The sequence below is a fragment of the Syngnathus scovelli genome, chromosome 5 (assembly GCF_024217435.2).
Source record: "Syngnathus scovelli strain Florida chromosome 5, RoL_Ssco_1.2, whole genome shotgun sequence".
Classification (NCBI taxonomy): domain Eukaryota; kingdom Metazoa; phylum Chordata; class Actinopteri; order Syngnathiformes; family Syngnathidae; genus Syngnathus; species Syngnathus scovelli.
Genome location: NC_090851.1, coordinates 3831207 through 3850452, shown reverse-complemented (window position 1 = coordinate 3850452; position 19246 = coordinate 3831207). Strand labels below are relative to the sequence as shown.

The 19246-nt window shown below is 42.8% G+C and overlaps 1 protein-coding gene across 1 annotated transcript; it reads right to left on the bottom strand.

Annotated features, from left to right (window-relative positions):
• Window positions 1-7179: 7179 nt before the first annotated feature.
• LOC125969287 (early growth response protein 4) lies at window positions 7180-10224 on the bottom strand. The gene is made up of 2 exons (XM_049721185.2): window positions 9818-10224; window positions 7180-9604 (listed from the first exon to the last, which is right to left on the bottom strand). The coding sequence occupies exons 1-2, from the start codon at window positions 9972-9974 to the stop codon at window positions 8298-8300; spliced, it is 1464 nt and encodes a 487-aa protein (XP_049577142.1). The 5' UTR covers window positions 9975-10224; the 3' UTR covers window positions 7180-8297.
• Window positions 10225-19246: the final 9022 nt, after the last annotated feature.

Genomic DNA, 19246 nt, shown 5'->3' with positions numbered 1-19246 from the left:
AAAATACTATTCCGGTTTTCCGATAAAACCACGAATGAAACATACACAGGCTTGCCGAAACTTTTGAGTTTTCAGGCATGGTGATATTCTCCAAAAGATAATTTTAATCATCATCATCACATAATAGCAATAAAACAATGATTACAAGAGGGCCTTTGTATTGCCTGGTGCTAGGCCCTAATAACACTTTTGAATTTAACTTCACCTAAAGTGACAAAAGCAACACACACACACACACAAACATCTAAATGTTATTTCATGCAGCGCTGCCAAGACAAGGGAATTAGGCAGCCTAGCAAAAGTGTGTTTTGATTTTTCAATGTGTGCTGCTGATGTGACTCACGCATATGAAAGGCCCATTTTAAGAGAGGCTGGTGGGGGGTTCGACACGGGTCTCTTTAGGCTTCCAACACTCTACAGGTTTGAGATCTGAAGCGGGCCTCGTCTGATCGACGAGCTAAGCCCCCCCCCCAAACATCCTCACCTGACCCCAGCATGGCTCCCATATATTCTGTGAGGAGGGGGCCGGGTGGCGTCACTCTCTACGTGTTCCCCACTGTGTTAGCGACAGGCCATTATTTCACAGAATGTCTTTAACTTTTGTTTTTAAAGACTTTTAAATGCACTTTTAATAAGGTCGCGTTAGCTTAAAATGCACTCTATGAAAACCTGCCTTGCATGTATTATTTTTATGTAAAAATATTAGGGTCCAGTTTGGGTTTTATTTTTTTTACAGCATGATTTCGCCTCGATTAAGTGAAGTGAAGACCCGACGAAATGTCAAGATGCATTTTCCTGACACTCTGGGCGTGGAACAAAAGGACATTCAGCATAATGTCAGGGTTAAAGCTATTCACCCGATATACTGTACATTTTTTTACGCATACACTTTAATTATAGTGGCGCATTTATGAAGTCTTTCTGTTTTTGTAAAATGCTTCTTTTACCACCAAAGCATTAAAAACAATTTCGCCACCCGCCAGCAAACAAAAGAGCCACAGAATAGACATACATGATACAAGCCGCCATTTTTTTTTTTTTGCTACTCTATGCATGTCCCTTAAACTATTACGGACCCAACTGTTATCATTCCATGTCTTTTTCGAATGAGAATTCATGCGAGGCGCTAATATTCAAGTGGCCTCATTTTGCATACATTTCATGGCGCGGCTGTACTTGATTTCGATGCTTAATTTAGATGCGTCATTTGCATGAAGCTGGTTGAGCGTGTGCAAATGGCTGGCCTGGCGCACTCTGTGAGCTGGATGTGTGCAAGCCCACTCACTCAATCACTTCCGTACTATGGGGAAACCTCGAAAGTCAAACACCCTGCAGGTCCAACTCTTTGGAATTCTAAGTATTATGAATGTGCAACACAAACACACCGTATATCACGATTGTTTGCATCAGTCATCATCAACCAAAATTACAATGTTCAATTATGTCCTGACTTGTGTTTTGTTTCTTGCCAGCTCTTACCTGTGTTTTTATTGTTACGTGCTGGGTTGAGCAGTGTACCTGTCGCCATTGCCAATCAACTTCCTGTTTTGAAAATGCACACCTGGATTGGTAATTGCTAATCAGCTCCTAATCTTAAAGGGGCAGTCAAGTGAAAAAAAATATTCTAAACAATAATATATACTCCATTTATCTAAATGTGACATTGTGATTATTAGTACATTTTTGGAATATGATTTAAGGGGGCGGCCATATTGGCCATAACTAAAAATGACATCACAGTGGCAAAAGGATTACCTAACGATCAATCACAGCTCACCTTTTCCAAGTCCAACATTGAAAGAAAAAAGATGCTACATAAAATAGCATCCATTATAACAATGAGCTAGTTTTAAACTTTTTCTTATCGACTGTATAGAGTACAAACTAAACCCTCTGCCTCTCCTTTCCGCATGGTTCCCTCAGACTTGTCTACCTCACAACAGGTGAGCCGTCATTATGGGATGCGAAAGAGAGGGAGAGAGAAAAAAGTCAATGTGGCTGTGTTTGGCCACACTGAGCTTCCCTTCCCCATGCCGGAGTGAGCTGCCGGTGAGACACAGACGACGGCGTCTACCGCCGCCGGTGACATGGCTGTCACAGACGGGTGCCTCATTACTGCCGCCGCAAATGTCAAAGCACTAAAGTAATCACTCACCGCGAGGCCGGACACGCGGTCACGCCGCCACGTGTTTTTACAGGGAGAGGGTTAACAATGGTGCAGGCGTCGTTTTCAGGCGTCGTTTTCAGTCGTCTTTGGTGTAAAGGGAGCGTGCGAAATGGCCGTGCGTTCGTTTGACAGCAGGCAACAGGTTTTGGGATGCAACTTCCTTCAGAGTCATTACTGTCAATCCAGGATGCTTTTAGCCACATGTCACCCAGTGTGCCGTTCGACGTATGCACCCAAAGTCGGAGCTCCCCTCATTAAATACTCAAGCTGTGAGGGGGAACTTCATTGAAATGGGTTCTATTTCTACTCTAAACAACAAATCCAGGTGTATTTTTGAAGACAGCGCCTATCATTTGTTCAAATATTCCGCCAGCATCTACTATGCAGCTGTACGTGGGAAATTAAAATGAATAGTCGACATTTACCGTATTTTCCGCACTATAAGGTGCACCGGATTATAAGGCGCACGTTCAATGAATGGCTCAATTTAAAACTTTGTCCATACATGAGATATATATACATTTGGTCCGCGGGCCGGACTTTGGACACGCCTGCTGTAGTGACTTAATATTGGTCCATATAAAAGGCGCACCTGATTATAAGGCGCACTGTCGGCTTTTGAGAAAATTGGAGGTTTTTAGGTGCGCCTTATAGTGCGGAAAATACGGTAAAGTAATAAGAATAATATAGAATTAAACAGTTTGTGCATCATGACAAATTAATTGAGGCTTTTCTTTTTGGGTGCGCTTCAACCACCAGGAGGCGGTATAATACAGCCATGCCAACACAAACGAAGAAGACTTTCAGTCAAATGCCGTAATATTTGTCATATTTGGACAAAGACTAGATGAATATGTCTGTCTACATGTTTGTTTTGAAATATATATCGCTTCAAATGTTAAAGCTTGTTATTCATTAAGTCATGTCTGCTGTTTTGTATTGTTTGTGCTTTTTATTTTTGGAGCTTCAACACCTACCCTCAAAAATTGCACATGGCCGATTGTCAGGTTATCAGGTTGTTCTTGGAACTAAGCACAGGAAGAACATGCTAGCTCCTCACAAAAGGGAACATTTGATGACATTACAGCCTGATTACCCACTCGTGTTATATTTCTGCCTTCACTCGGGAAAAAAAATTAGAAGTACACAACTTCAGTGACTATCCCCATCTTAAAGTGGAATGCGGACGTTCCAAGGGCATCTGTAAATTGTCTGGAGTAATTGGATGCCTAAGTCGTCATTCAGCGAGCGAGACGTACACAGCCTCCCATTCACTGGGGATGCGCCATATACCGTGAGTCCTTTGACGTGGTTGCCATAGCGATAGCCTCCTTGACCCCCGGGTTTAACTTGGAAGGAAAGAGAAAGTACTTTCCACCGTGTTGCGCTCGGCCTCATCACAAACACAAATGAAGAATTGGGAAAGCGGAACAACGAGAGATGACGAATTAAGCACTTTGCAAATGTTTGCATAACGAGCTCCTTCGCCATGCAGCGCCTTCTCCGGGTTTTAATCACCTGCGCTCTCCAGACCACCTACACCCTTCTTCATGGTCCGAAGCGGGACCGGCGGCCCGAGGCTCGATCCGAGGAAAATGAATTCGTCGAGCCTGATTGCCATTAGCGCCGTGCGATTATACACCTTGATTACCGTGCCCACCCCGAGGACCATGACGGGGCCCCCGGTGCACATTTCGAAAAGGTACGCATAACATTATGTGATTGCCCCGCAACGGATTCATCGAGAAGCGCCCTGAGACCGCATAGACTGTCTCAAGTAGGGCTTTGATTATTAATTGGCACTTGAGGTGACCTGATATCCGGAGCTCCAAACACAGCAAGTGCCTCCGATCCCATCGCACAAGCAAATGAATTCAGTCTCATTCAAAGTCATTATTGGATTATTATTGTAGAGGGAGAATTGTTTGGAGTTCAAGCATGGATAACCGCGATGTTGGACTCTTGAGGGATGACAGGGGGCTGCACTTGTGGCTCTCGAGATGGGTTTAAGATGCCGAATGGCTCCCGAGGATGAGAAAGGCTTTGACGTGGAGATGGGCCACTTAGCTAGCGTTGGTATTTACAACGGACGAGAGGGCTGATTCGCTCTTGACTGATTGTTAATGTTAGACAAAGAATACACCTACAACTTAATCAATAATCGTGTCCTTGGAGGATACTAGCAATTCATGGACATGTGTTCAGAGATTTTCTTTGGCGTTTTGAACGGAATGCTTTCGAATTTCGTCCGATATATTGATTTTTTTTTCCAGGCACGAGCTGTTGCTCGGGTGATTGTTTTTTTTCACAAGACTTCACTTTATACTGTACTAAAAATAACTTTTCAGGGAGGTACAGTTGCACCTGCTTATACAAAATACAATTGGTGCATGCTATTTTACTCCCAAAGGAACGAATTAAAGGCCATTTCATTCATTTCAATGGGCAACAATGATTTGAGGTGCGAGACTCTTTACGTTTCAGTCAGCTCTCAACATTTTACTATCCTCAGAAATCCTCGTCAAGGTGTCCCAATACATTTGTCCATACAGTGTAGCGAAAACCCCGATTAAGTACAAAGCATTGTGCTGTGACATATCCTTTGGAATCTGGGCCAATCTAATCCCTCACTGTCAATTCGAAGGCTTTTCTTAATCTGGAGCCAAAGTGCTCATTTGGTGCTGCAGATAAATGCTCCGTATTGATTTATCCAGGAGCAATCCTGCATCAAGCGATTAATTGGATGAGACAATGAAGAAGTAAGAACACATCTGCGCGTGGTTACATTCGGAATACATTAGCAGCACAAGACACACACACACACACAACCTCGAATAACCCTCTTTGCTTTCCCCCCCACCTCCTCGTCCTCCTCCGGGCCTAATGTTAACATGTTTGCATTTGTAACACCTGGCAGAGATTTAATGGACTTGATGTGCTACCATTCACAGCGGAGGTCCGCGTCGTGAGAAATCTTAGCGGCAGACATATGCCCTTCTTGTGCGATTACTTAATGGCCTCTGCAATTATGCATGTCTACGGGAGCTGGCAACATAAATGTCAGTGGCAAGGAAAGAACTGATTTATGTCTTTTTTTCTTTTTTTTTTCCTCCCGCGAGCTGGGACACGGCGTTCGATAAAGACGACATCGGCGATACACGCTCACCGGTCTATATTGAGCACCATTTATAATATGCAAATGGGGAATGTGCGCCCAAATGCAGAAATTTCATCGGTGGCCAGAGTTCAACAACTCTTCAATCTTCAAGTGTTGGGATAATGGTCACAGTGACTGCACATTGCTGCAATTCAAAAAGCTCCACTATCCATCGCTGGACAGCTTTTTGCCACTAAAACAACACGCATAATGAGTGTGCGTGTGCTATTGTGCGTGTGTGTGTGTGTGTGTTACTGTAAGTGTTGATAGACAGCAGAATGTACAATTCACGGTGCTCCAACTGCAGTAGCGGGAAGCGACCAAATACAATTATCGTGTTAGTGTACTTAAAGGGTATTTTTTTTTTTGCAATTTTCAAAAACTTTTTTCATAATGCTGGTTAGTTCGGCTGTTCAAATCTTGGTTGTTTTTTTTATTTTTGCTGCTGCTGCTTTTTTGGGGGGTGGGGGGTTAGTAACTCGGAATGGCAATGGATAGCCACTGTTGTGAACGAGTCTGTCGCCAGGCGCCATTTTAACTATGATCCAAAAAGTAAGAAACTGAAATTGTCATCTCTCTCTCTCTCTCTCTCTCTCTCTCACTCTCTCTGTCTCTCTGTATGCCATAATTAGACACAAATCTCTGAATTCACTTACATGAAGCCAAATCAGTACTTTTTTTTTTTTTTTAAAGTATCATTCCTTCCTTCCACTGCAGTCCAAAGTGAGACTATTTTAGTCACCTCGGTCCAACTGGCAGGCTGCCCTTTTAACACGGCGACAGTATGTTTGACACTTACGAGTTGCTGGGGGCAACCGACGTTGCGTTGTTTCGCCAGATGAATGGCATCATGGGAACGCGTCCGGCGTGCCAGAATTGTGCCTGCGCTTGCGTCATATCACCGAGTGTGGGCTTCTACAACGACACAAAAATCAAGAAAGGTCAACAAACGTAAGCAAAAAAACTGCGGCCATAGAGTTTTTAATTTCAATTTTAGATGAGATACTAGTCCGGAAGTGAATTTGGGAAAGAGATTTTGCTAGATAATATCTACCTTGTTTCCCATCCCACAGGAGAGCATGACATTGGTAATAGTTTTTTATAAGAAAAAAAAAAAAAGACTATAATCACTGCCTGTGGTTAAGTGGAAATGAATATTCCTTTCTGTTTGACTGGAAGTGTAAAGCAAAGAATAGCAATAGGGTATCAAATTATCACACACCAAAAAAAAAAAAATGCTCTTGAGAAGAGAAGAAATGTCATCTCTGAAGTCGAGGGCGGTTGGCAGCAGTAACTCAACGTTTTTCCTTTCATGTTTTTTAGGAGAAGGCCTTGTGCAGTCACATAAGGAGACATTTCTGGCGACCAATGTGTGTGTTAAGGTCCAACTGATTAATCGGCTAAATTTGGAAATTGGCAAAATTCAGGTGGGTTTTTTTTCCCATGATTTTTAAAAAAATTTTTTCACACATTACAGCAATTTTCAAACCTTCCTCATAGTATCACCAAATAAATATTAGCAGTTTTTTCCAATTCTGTTCTACTTACATACAAACAGACCGGTCAAATGTTTTAAGGACCCCCCCCAAACTAATTAATGTATTTTAAACAATCGGCTGATTAATTGATTGACGGAATATATTTGGTCAGATATCAAATTTGACATTAGCCTAAAGATTTCGTTGTACAAGTGAGACAATGACAATAAAGATCTATTCTAAAAAAAAAAAAAAAACATTTCAACACGCTGGTAAGTGAAGACATTCATCCTGCCGCTCTCATCAAGGATTCAATTCAACAAAAGAGCGAAGGGCAAATTTTTGTTCCTTCAAATGATGCACAAAAGCAAAAAAAATAGCTGGCAGAAAATGTTTATTTTGTTCATCATCTTCATAAAAATAACAACATCGATATCAAGTTCATGTATTGTAGAAACTGTATGCAAATTCGAACAGTTAATATAACTTAAGGCGAGTTCAATTTTTTTTTTCTTTTTTTTTTGCAGTACCCTGTTGGTGCCAATGTCACCAAACTGACAACCTTTTTTATTTTTTCAAGTTGCAGCATCCTCCAAGCAAAAGATACATTACATCAAAAAGTCCTTCATGGCTGAACCCAAGCTTGCAGCAATATGTGCTACCTGATGACTCATTCAGTGTAACAACGCTTGTCGGATGAAGTGCCCAAAAAAGTTTCAGATATCAAACGGTGACATTTCAAATACTGAGTTACTCAACAATATAGCCCTCGAAAACCAATACATGATTAAGGATATTTGAATACCCCCAGAAAACGAGGCTCAATTGTCATAAATGTAAAATATACACTCAGCTATAAAAATACAAGGAAGTACAGTCATACAAATATATTTATTTGCCATTAATTATATATCTTTCACAATTTGAACAACACAAAGTCCAATGACAAAAAACACTGACGGCTAAATGATAGGAAGTATAAACAAACACTAAGTTTGATCCAAACTTTATGGCCCAAACCATAAATATATTAGCTTACATTCATTTGAATAACCCCCCTCCACTGTGACGTGATTGAAGGAGGGGGCGCTATTTCAGGTAAGAAAAAAAAAATCAAACATGCATTGAGCAACATAGTCCAATAACTGGAAAAAAGAGAGAAAAAAATAGAACATTCTTAGTTGAAAATCTCGATAGAAATCTGCAAGTGCAATCCACCCGTGGGCGATGAGAGGCGGGATGGGAGTGAGCTAGGAGCTGTCCGGCCGCGGAGGTGCTGAACTGAACAGCAGCAGTCACGCAGCAAACAGCCACACTTGCCTCCACCACTGACGGCCACACGTCAATTTTCACCTGACGTCTTAATCCACCCGTGGGTCAAATCAGCGTGCCTGTTACGCTCTCCATCCAAACTGACTTGAAGTCGTGTCTTCCGAGAGAGAAAAATCCTAAAATGTGGTGTGCGTGCGATACGATGCGTGGGGGAGCCTCGTCTTCAAATGCCCTCGGGCAGAGTGAAGGGCCACGCGTTGGGAGTCACTTGGGGCTTCAGCTCCATTTTCTCCTTCTGCTTCTGGTGCACGCGTCCGTGCCGCTTGCGTTCGTCGCTGCGGGCGAAGCGCTTGCCGCACACGTCGCAGGAGAACGGCTTCTCCCCCGTGTGAGTCCGGGTGTGTGTCGTCAGGTGGTCGCTCCGGCTGAAGCTGCGCAGGCAGATGCGGCACTGGAAGGGCTTGTGACCCGTGTGGATGCGGATGTGGCGGTTGAGCTCGTCCGAGCGCGAGAAGCGGCGGTCGCAGCTCTCCATGGGGCAGGTGAAGGGCTTCTCCTTGGGAGGGCCGTGCGAAGTCGAGCCGGACGTGCTCTTCCGGGCTCTGGGGGGCTTGGCGGCGGTGGTGCCGGAGGTGGAAGTGGCGGCGGCACGCGTGGTGTAACTTTGGGCGAAGGAGTCGGGAAGCAAGGAGGAGTAGAGGATGGAGTCTATGGTGCTGGGTAAAGCCGGGGAAGCGTAAATGGAGTCACACTGGTTGGATGCAGGGGGGGCTTCGGGGTAGGGCTTCAGACCCATCGGCGGGGGGAGGTAGCCGTTGTACGAGTAGCCCTGGGAGCACGTGTCGGAGAAACACTGCTCCTGCTTGATGCCCCCTTCCACTTTGAACTCCACGTCCGGATTGGGGCACATGGCGGGGAAGGTGTCCAAAAGTTCCTTCACGTCCATTTGCTGCTCGGGTGGGAAGTCGCTGGACATGGGGAACGTCTCCGTGTGGAAGCCGCTCTCCAAGCAGTCGGATTTGCAAAAAGCCCCCCATTCATAGCTCTCAAACTCATTCTTGACCACCACCGGGAAGGAAGCCGCCTCGGACTTGGGCTCGGTTTTGGCGAAGCCTAATTGGGAGGTGGACGGCTCCGGCGCAGGGGGTTCGGCCTGATCCTGGGAGAACCCGGTCTGGTGGTCGGAAGAGGAAGAGGGGTATGCCGGCGGGGTGGGCGCTGAGCAGGTGAAAGGTTGCCTCTTGACGTCTCCAAACTGTGCGCTGTCCACAGGGGGCGTGTATGAAGCCCCCCGGCTGTTGGCGCTTTGCTGCTGGGCCTCGGAGAGCTGCATCGTGGATATGCCCACGATCTCGGTGATCATGTTGAGGAGGGTCTCGGTGGTGCACGGCGCCCCCTGAGAAGCTTCCACGTAGAAGCTGCCGGAGTAGGCGAGCGAGGAGGGAGTGTAGGCGTCTTTGGGGCCCTCGCAAGGGTTAAACGCGTATTCCGAGTTGGAAGCTTCGGTTTTGAGGGTCGCGGGGGCTCCTTCTGTTGAATCAGAAACGGAGAAAACTTTGTCAAATCCCCTTGTTTGGCTTTATGATGTGGGGAGAAAACGCGACGTTACATAAACATGCATGCGCTTCCGGCGCGCAAACGCGTCGACGCTGCGCCGCAAGTGTGGCCGTTTTCTCGCACACCATCGCCGGCATCCGACATTCCCTTGCATGCAACATTTGCTTCCCGTGCAGCGGGACTCACCGTGGCCAAACTGCGCGGGCACCGAGCGCTCCGCGTCGCCGAACGCGTCTCGGTTGTCCTTCCTCGCGCCGGCGTCCATGCCCAGAGAAGAGCCGCTGCAATTGTCAAACTGAGGGTAAAAAGAATCTTTCGCGTTCAAATCCATGTTGTTCAACATAATGGTGCACTTCAAAGGTCCGGCTCCAGGGTAAATGTATACTGTATAGGGAAATCGGGGTGACTTGTTTTCCTTCAAACCCCTCCTCTTTTTATTTTTGGGATGGTGTGCGACAAATGATCCCCAAATGTGCTTGATTTAAATAATAATAATGATGAAAAAAAAAAGAAATTCAAGATAATCCTTCTCGTCTGTCGCTCCGCGGTCATTTGCTTGCTGTGGCTCTCCCGTCTCTTCCCTTATATACACTTTGGCGGCTCCACGGACCTCCTCCCCATTCATCAGCTCAAGTGAGAGGATTCCCCGCTGCGTGTAAACTTCATGCCCATATATGGACAGAGGATGTGACGAGTCTGTCCTCTTCCTCTCCTCCCATCGTGCCCTCCCCTCCTTGCCTATCCGAGCAAGGATGGAGACTGACGTTGCAACAAGTGGCCACCCGTGCTGCTTTGCGTTAATCATCCCCAACATATGGCTGACATGCTGAAAGGCCAATATGGGAATTCCTCCAGAAAAAAAACTGAGATGATAACCCCCAGACCCCATCATCACCAAAAAATAGAGGACTACGCGAACCCGTAGGACACACGTGTCATGGTGTGTTTTACATTAAAAACAGAGTTTTACCAACAAACTTCAACCGCAATTGTATTTATTGTATTATATTGATGTGTTACTTTTAAATAATCACAATAAATTAATTTAACAATGTAAGATTTAACATACATAAGGACTTTGGTCTTAAAGAAAAAGAAAGAAAGAAAGAAAGAAAGAAAGAAAGAAAGAAAGAAAGAAAGAAAGAAAGAAAGAAAGAAAGAAAGTAAGTAAGTAAGTAAGTAAGTAAGGAAGGAAGGAAGGAAGGAAGGAAGGAAGGAAGGAAGGAAGGAAGGAAGGAAGGAAGGAAGGAAGGAAGGAAGGAGGGAGGGAGGGAGGGAGGGAGAGAGGGAGAAGGAAGAAAGAAAGAAAGAAAGAAAGAAAGAAAGAAAGAAAGAAAGGAAGGAAGGAAGGAAGGAAGGAAGGAAGGAAGGAAGGAAGGAAGGAAGGAAGGAAGGAAGGAAGGAAGGAAGGAAGGAAGGAAGGAAGGAAGGAAGGAAGGAAGGAAGGAAGGAAGGAAGGAAGGAAGGAAGGAAGGATTTGTATTGAAAGACAGATGGGTAGATTCTATGGTTGGGCAAATGGACTGCAAACAGAGCAATCAGTAGCTGGAACAAATGAATGGGAATATGCGCTTAATGAAGCATGATAATCAGTGTTTATATTGAACAAAGGTGAGTGAAATAGATAAAGATATTCCGCCAGACATCTGATGCCCATTTAAAATGTTTCCACTCATTTGACCATTGTGTTTTGATCATTCCATACCCAAGGCCAGGTTGCACATTTTTAGCAGTTACAGTGATACACTCTGCCAAACCAATCTTTTATCCCGCTAGTAAATTCCGGGTCACTCACACCATAGCGACGACGCCTCATCCGAAAACGAACTCTTGGCCTTTGAAAGCATCGGAGTGAGTCGATAACACCCCTGATGTGTTCAGTGGTTGAACCCAACCGTTCACGTGACATTTCAACACCCAAAGCGTTTTTATTTTTATTTTTTCCCTTCTCTCTTTCGGCATCTGTTGCCGGGTGAACTCGACGGTCACGCTTCCTACTACACAAAGTCGATAATCTTTGATAGGCCGCCGCGGTGTGCAATGGACTTCTCGCTCAGGTTGTCGCATCAGAATGGTGAGGATACAAACACGCAGACCGTCCGTGTATGTATATATATATATATATATATATATATATATATATATATATATATGTATATTTATATACATATATATATATAATAAACAGGGTTAATTTACATAACCGCTCCCACACCAAGTTTCTCCGCCCATGAAATAATCGGCTAGGCTGGGTGAAGCTCCTCAGTAACTTTCAAGTGATGGCCAGTGTCAAGTGTTTTGCTTCTTCCCCACACTTGGGTTGAACCAAACTAAACATTAAACTGAATTCCACTCAATAACCAGACTGTTGTTCCATCTTTTCCTTTTATTTGGTCTCAGTAATTAGTCGGTGAAAATCCTCAAGGATGAAACAAATTTTAACACTTAGCATTTTGCATATTATTTTTAAAAGCAGGTCCACAAAAAATAGCAATGAAAACTTTGACGTTAAATCCTAGAAAAAAAGTTGTTTTCCTTTGAGGTAAGATAAGCGTTTTTTAATGATTTATGTAAATTCATCAAATATTAAAATACAGTTATATAAATATAGTAACCACATCATGAATTTAAACTACTCAGTAAACCCAATGAATGCAAATATCAAACAACCAGTGAATCATTTTCACAACCATATATGATATTACGTTTCAGCAGTGAATATTTTCAATACGTTTCAACCACGTGACATAAGCAGGAAAAAAGATGCGCGTTTTTAATCCGTCGCGTTTTTATAATTGAACACAATAATATCCACTTATCAAACGCACATTTCCGCCACGTCAGCGCAGCTAGTCACTCGTATTGACAACAAGGAAGATTTTAGTGAGCTTACCGGCTATCTCTTTTTTGGTATTTTGTATTTTCTCTGCATTCCGCGCTGCGGTGATATTCCGTTTTTTCCTCCTGGGGTCCGTAATTACATGCAGGTGAGTCGCGTGCACACGCTCGGTTTCCTTGATTCACGCAGGTAAGCAACGTGCACGCGCGCAGATCGCGGACGTTCACCGCTAACAGTGAGCTTTAACTTTTTTTTTTTTTTTATATGTTTGAAAAAAAAAACAGACACACAAAGAGCCCTAACCAAAAGTCAACAGTTTTCCTTCCTAGTGACATTTGTTGGAAAACAATGAAAAAAAAAAAGATTCCCACAAAGGCTAAAACATATTAAGTTATGAATCATTTCATTGAGAATAATTTCCATATACCACTGGTGTCAAACTCAAGGCTCGGGGGCCAGATCCGGCCCGTCACATCATTTTTTGTGGCCCGCAAAATCATGAGTCAATTCAATGTTTCTTATTAAAACACCAAAACTGAGATATTGCAATATTTTTTGTGATAATCCTAATTTCGAAATAAATTCGAAAATCGTTGAACTTTTCTGTTGAGTGTTGTGATAATATTTATTTCTATTTAAATCTTTAATGGCCCCACGAGGGAAATCATAACGCAACAAAAATGAGTTTGACACCCTTACCATATACAGTTGCTGCTGAATCCGAACAAAAGCCTTAAACTATTGCATTTGAAGAAGAAAAAAAAAAAAAACAGCAAGACTTAATCAGCAATGCAACGTCTTTGTGCCCAAGCAGATTGACAGGGCGAAATAATGAATCGCCTGAGTCACACGGAAATCAAACACAATACACACAATAATAGACATTGACTCAAATTGTGTCATTTCCCTTAACGCCGAGAGGTGGATGAGGTATCGGGAGCATATGAGTGCCACGATGCTGTCGTCTTTTTGAAGGCGGCGTATGATAATAAGCTCTTTCGATGCATCGTTGACATTCTCCGGAAAACAAATGGCTTTCACCTTAGACGTGCACTCTAATTCCAGGGGCCTGCAAGATGTTTAGCTTGGAGCGAGAGGCTATTAAATCTGATTGCTCAAGAGTTCAGATCATGGGAGGGCCCGGGACCAGAACTGCAGGGATGCTAACCTCGTTGGACTGCATGGAAATGCCGCGGCGGAAGGACGGCGTAATGGATTTATGTAACGTTAGCACTTACTGACATTACAAGTTGACGCCATAGCTGCATTCATGATAAAGCTTTGTTTATGAACCTGCTGGCATCCAAATGCTCCCTTTTTGCGTTTTAACAAGGATTTGGAGAAAAAAAAAATGAAAATGAACTGGCCGGGATGCAACACTTATTTAATGAAAGCGTCTCTTGGCACTTTGACGAAAGGGGACATCTCAGAAACCAAAGGTGTAAATTGTCTTTTGGGCTCCTGAAATAAAACTGATGAGCTGGAGGAAAAAAAAAAAACCTCACACCTGCAGTGATGGAATAAAATGGGGGACGTGGTCTAGAATATAACCCCCGCACCAAAAATATATTTTGTGACCAGTCCTGGAACTTTCCTGACACATCTCGGCTATGCTTCAGCAAACTGTTTTTGTGATGTTTTCTGATTGCGTAACCATTGTTTTGTTGATGATTGGTGCAAGCCTTTCATAATATTTTCAGAACATAGAGGGGTTTGCTTTGAGTTCTTTTTTTTTTTTTTTTTTTCTGTGCACTGTAAATGTAGACCCGTGTTATTTTAAGGCTCACTCCTGGACAGGGTGTGGGAGTTGTACTTGCAGGTGGGTGCCTGACTTCCCTTAGGGATCTCTGCCTGCAAGATGAAGTACATTAGATGGACAATACTGCCTGGGCTTGGAATATCTTTTTTTGTTGTTGTCTCCACAATTGCTAACAAATCGCTGATGTTGTGGGGAGACTCAAAAGCAACATGAGGAAAGCAGGAATGTTCTAGCTTTGGGCTCACAGCAAAGTGACAAACATTAAAGGTCGAAGCGCCCGACGGTGTTACTCGACGATGGGCAGTGACCAAACTCTACTGACACGAGGCATAATAATGAATCATAATATCTATTTTGAGTTCCACACCAACTCGCTGCTTCTATTTTTTTTGCTGTATGTGCGCTTTGCTAATACCATTCTTCCCTAATCAGAAGAACGAAGAGCAAGAGCTGTTTACATCAAGACATCGTTATATAAAGAACACTAAACTCTGCATTTCCGACAACCCTCACAAAATGAAAATAAATCACAAGAATTTGACCCGTGCCGCTTGAAATAATTATTTTCCCCAAAAGCCCTTCAGGAACAACATTGCCTGCCTTGGATGCGTAGATCAATCAAAGACCTCCATATCAGCCGACAAACACATTAGCATTCAGCCTTAAGTGTTTTTGAGGAAACCCTTTTTAGGTTTATGGATGCAAAGCTGATTATTTGGGAGCGATCCTACAAATTAAAAACAAAACACACACGAGCGTATCGAGTGTTGCAAAATCCAACCGCCTCCTCCGAACCGCATTGTGACATGTCTCACATAGAAATCTCACCCCTGAGGCGTTAGCTGAGGGAACATCTTCAATCTAAACCTGGATACAATGGGGCCTGTAAGTCACCGCACAAAATGGATTGGGAGAGTTTAAAAACCACAGAAACCTCTGCCGGAAACACGACTTTCTATAAATACACGCTATTCGCCTGAGCTGCCAGATTCTCTCATACACACATTTACAAACTCCTGTGTGTGTGTGTCGGGCTCCACACTGTTACATATACGACATCATCATTCAAATGTCGGGTATAAAAATAATAAAAGTAAAAAGCAACGGAAGCGTGGTGCTTCTTCTGAAAGAATTCTCACATCCAGAGTGGGAGTGGGTTAGGGAAGCCCGGTACCAGGCCCCAACACCGCTTGTGCTGCCGCTCCAGGTTTCCCGCTGCTTCCAAAAATACTTTTGCCTCTCGCCCACAACGGTCCCCTGCTGCCTGTGGTTTCTACAACATGGTGATGATGGGTGAGGATGGCACACACACTGAGCGCTCGGATCATGATTGCGGAATGCCCCTGGTGTTTCTTGAAACGTGCCCCCAGACTCCTCCACGCATGGCTTGCACTTTGCACTCTTCTTTGCTGGATCCATTTTCCCAGCAGCAGCAAAAGCAGCAGCAGTTGGACCTGATCCAGAGCCTGCACCTGCTGTTACCTAACTGTGCGGCTGAGCATCCATGACGCACAACTCTCGGCTTATCTTAATTTGGCTAATTGCAGATGTTTTAAGCATATTTATGATGGAGTCATAAGAAAAATGGGGTGGGAAATCTGCAGCCCGTGGGGTACAACGTTTGATTTTGACCACCGTGCAATTCTATATAAGAAGAACCCAGGACTGGCATGTCCGGTAAATTCTGTGTGGATTGCTAAAACTATTTTTTTTCTTTTTTGCTACTAAAAATTTCTGCTTTGAATCAATATGGCCAGATACCTTTTTTTTTTCTCGGCTGAAGATTGCCAAAGTGGCCTGTGTCTATAAAACCGTAAGCAGCCCTTGATAGCAAAAGTCAAGACACCCCTAGGGTTTCCCCCAGATATGACAAAACTTCCTGGAGTAAAAAAGATCAATAACCACACGCAATCATTATTATGGCTAATTGCATGTGCTGTTGACCGGCATAAGTTAATAGGTCTCCGTGTTGTGGTCTCTGACTCATCCGCACCCACACTGATTTCTATTTGTTGCTCTTTCTCCCATGCAGCGACTCGTATGCGAAAACATGACTGCCGATAATTAGAGAACGCCTTCATCTTCATCAACCGTGCCACTGTCGACACATTCATTAGCGGGGATGGCGCAATGCAAACAGGTCCAAACAAATAGCCCGACGCGGCAGACACGCGAGGAAACAGATGAAGAATGTTAAGAGCTCGCAGCTAACAAAAGTAACTATGGAAACGGGCAGCTCGATGTGGCACTAGCATCCACAGCTCTCTCCAGAAATAATAAAATAAAAAAATGGAAAAAAAAAAAACTGTTGGGCCAAGAGCGAATCAGGTAAAGACAAAAGATCCCGGGTGAACCTATTTATAGTGGAGCTTACATAACATACATAGACCTATGTTGGCTCAGGCAAGTTTGCTGCTCAACAGCAAAACCTCTGTGGGGCAAAGATTTCATAGAAAGCAAAAAAAAAAAAAAAGAATATAAAGACATGGAGCAGCGTGCACGATGGTGGCTAATGCAACAAATGGAGGCAGGAAGGCTTGCTCATTTGGATGCCAAGGAGAATTTGAATTGTCTGATTCAGAAAGCGCTCATGGCCGTCAGCATCAACTATTAAGCACGGATAGAAATTGCATCGAGCACAAGAAGCCTCATGTTTGTTTTCATCCAGAACATCGGCTGCGGCTTCCTAAAAAGCCCGTGAGATGTGTCCCCATCCCTGAAAAAATAAAAAAATAAAAAAATAAAGTCCCCCGTGAAAATTACAGCCTGTCACTAGATCTTCAATGTAAATTGATCATTAGCATAATTATCCACTTACGCTGTTTTAATTCTAAGTAGCTCTCCATTGTAAAGTAAAACGATAGCCAGGATGTACTGTATTCAAAAAGCCTCTTCTGGTGAATGCTTTATTAATTAGCTCCCTCTAGCATACAAGCAGACTTTTGCAAAGTGCTGCATGGCTCAATTTGAGTACAGTACAGTAAAACCAGAGCTGAAAGGGCTCAAATCTAAGGAAGAGATGTCATTTAAGTTAAAAAATAAAATAAAATGGCAAGAAAAATCATATGGAAATGCTAAAGGAACATGAGAGAAAATCTCTTACCTTTAATGAATGCCTTACTAATTATTGCAGCTCCCTCTAGCAAACATTTGGAGTAAATGCATACACACCAAATGCCACTTTTTAAGATTAAAAACATTGACAAGAATAATTAACATACATAGAAACAAACAATTTGTATTCATTACTGTGGTTAAAGTGATAAACAACCCAAAAAAGTATAATAGTTGTTGCAATAATGACTACGTTGTTTCAATAAAATATTAAATAATCCATCAAATATTTACTACATTTGGTACTTCCAATTCATTTTTAAAAATGAATAAAATAATTTGAAAAGGAATGTTATCCCTAATAGTAATAAGAATTTAAAATTAAAATAATAAAGTTGGTCCAAGGACAAATGGAATTTTTAAGACTATTATTATAATGATTCAATTTCCAGCAGAGGCATATTTACAATTCCTGCATTACATAACCATATATTGATTTTCATTGAGATTAACTCATTAGGCTACTGTACACATCACTGTACACTAGTTGATTAGTAGAGAGCAATCAATTATCATTGCTACTGCCTATAAACAATGCTAACATTGAAATATGCAAATGAGCACATTCTGACTCATCTGTTTATTATGCAGTCACATTAGTTAGCTCTGATGCCGTTTGCCTATTATCCCATCATCGCATTGGAAAAAAGGGTCTTGGGTGAGGGGGATGGAGCACTGAGTGCCTTAGTCACACACATTGTCTACACCCTCAAAGAAATACATGCAGTTTGGAGCCGCATAAAAGGGACGTGCAATCCATTTCCTCTGCGAGACGCTGCAAAAGGCACAGGACGATGGCTCATCACCGTTAAATGCTTTTACTTCCGTGTTTTGCCTTTACAAGCTCACAGGTCAGATGAGGCCCACTGACGATCATCGGACATTGACAAGTCATTTGACAGGTCTGGCAATCCGAATTAATTACAGCACTGGACTCAAATAAAAAAAAAAAAAAAACTAAACGCTCATTAGAAGGATGCAAGTAGATGTCGGTGTCCTCAGAATAATTTGCTAATTAAATTCAATTTAATTAATTAATAATTAAATTTAAGAATGTAATAAGAGTTGAATGAACTAGCAGTATATATATATATATATATATATATATATATATATATATATATATATATATATATATATATATATATGTGTCGCAACTGCAAATCAGGTTGTGCAACTGGATACAAGCCACTATTTATAAGTATGAAACCTTGCTGCACCGCTCCGAGCCTTCAACTTTCCAACCGTATTCAACCAATTCAACGGATTCGTAGAAACCATGAGATTGGAGTCACACGCTTGTTGTTGGCCAGCATGGCCGCTCTGGCTAGCTGGCTTTTATACGTGGTGTCAAAGTATTAATAAGAATCTTGCCACTAGCTGCCCCTGCCAGTGTGATTGTAAGTCATGATGTCACCAAGAGTGCACAGAAGTCAATTTTGGTGTCTTTTGATGTCAGCTTGAGCGGCGAGGACTCACAACAACCGTGCTCCATGGAAACCAAGCAAAAAAAAAAAAAAAAGACTTGTTATACTAACGTTCTACTGGAAGCCTTCGCACAAAGTGACAAAAGAGAAATGCTCCGGTGGCTGCGCTTCAGGTCACGGCGTGCTGAAGCTAATGTGAGCTACGATGGAGCAAGTCATTGCCATGTACCTGGCGAGGAGTTTGAAGACACGGTGAATTTTAAATGTTTCAAATATTTATACCGTTCTGATATTTCCCTTGGGAGATGTGCGAAATCAGAATGGTGATCGTAAATAGTTAAACATTTAAATATTCCCCTGTGTTTTTTTTTCTTTCACAACTACAACCAACCATGATGGAGTTTCTCTCGAAAAAAAAAAAATAAAAATGGGTCAAGTTGTTGCATCGAGGTAGTAACACATGATTCATGCAAGTG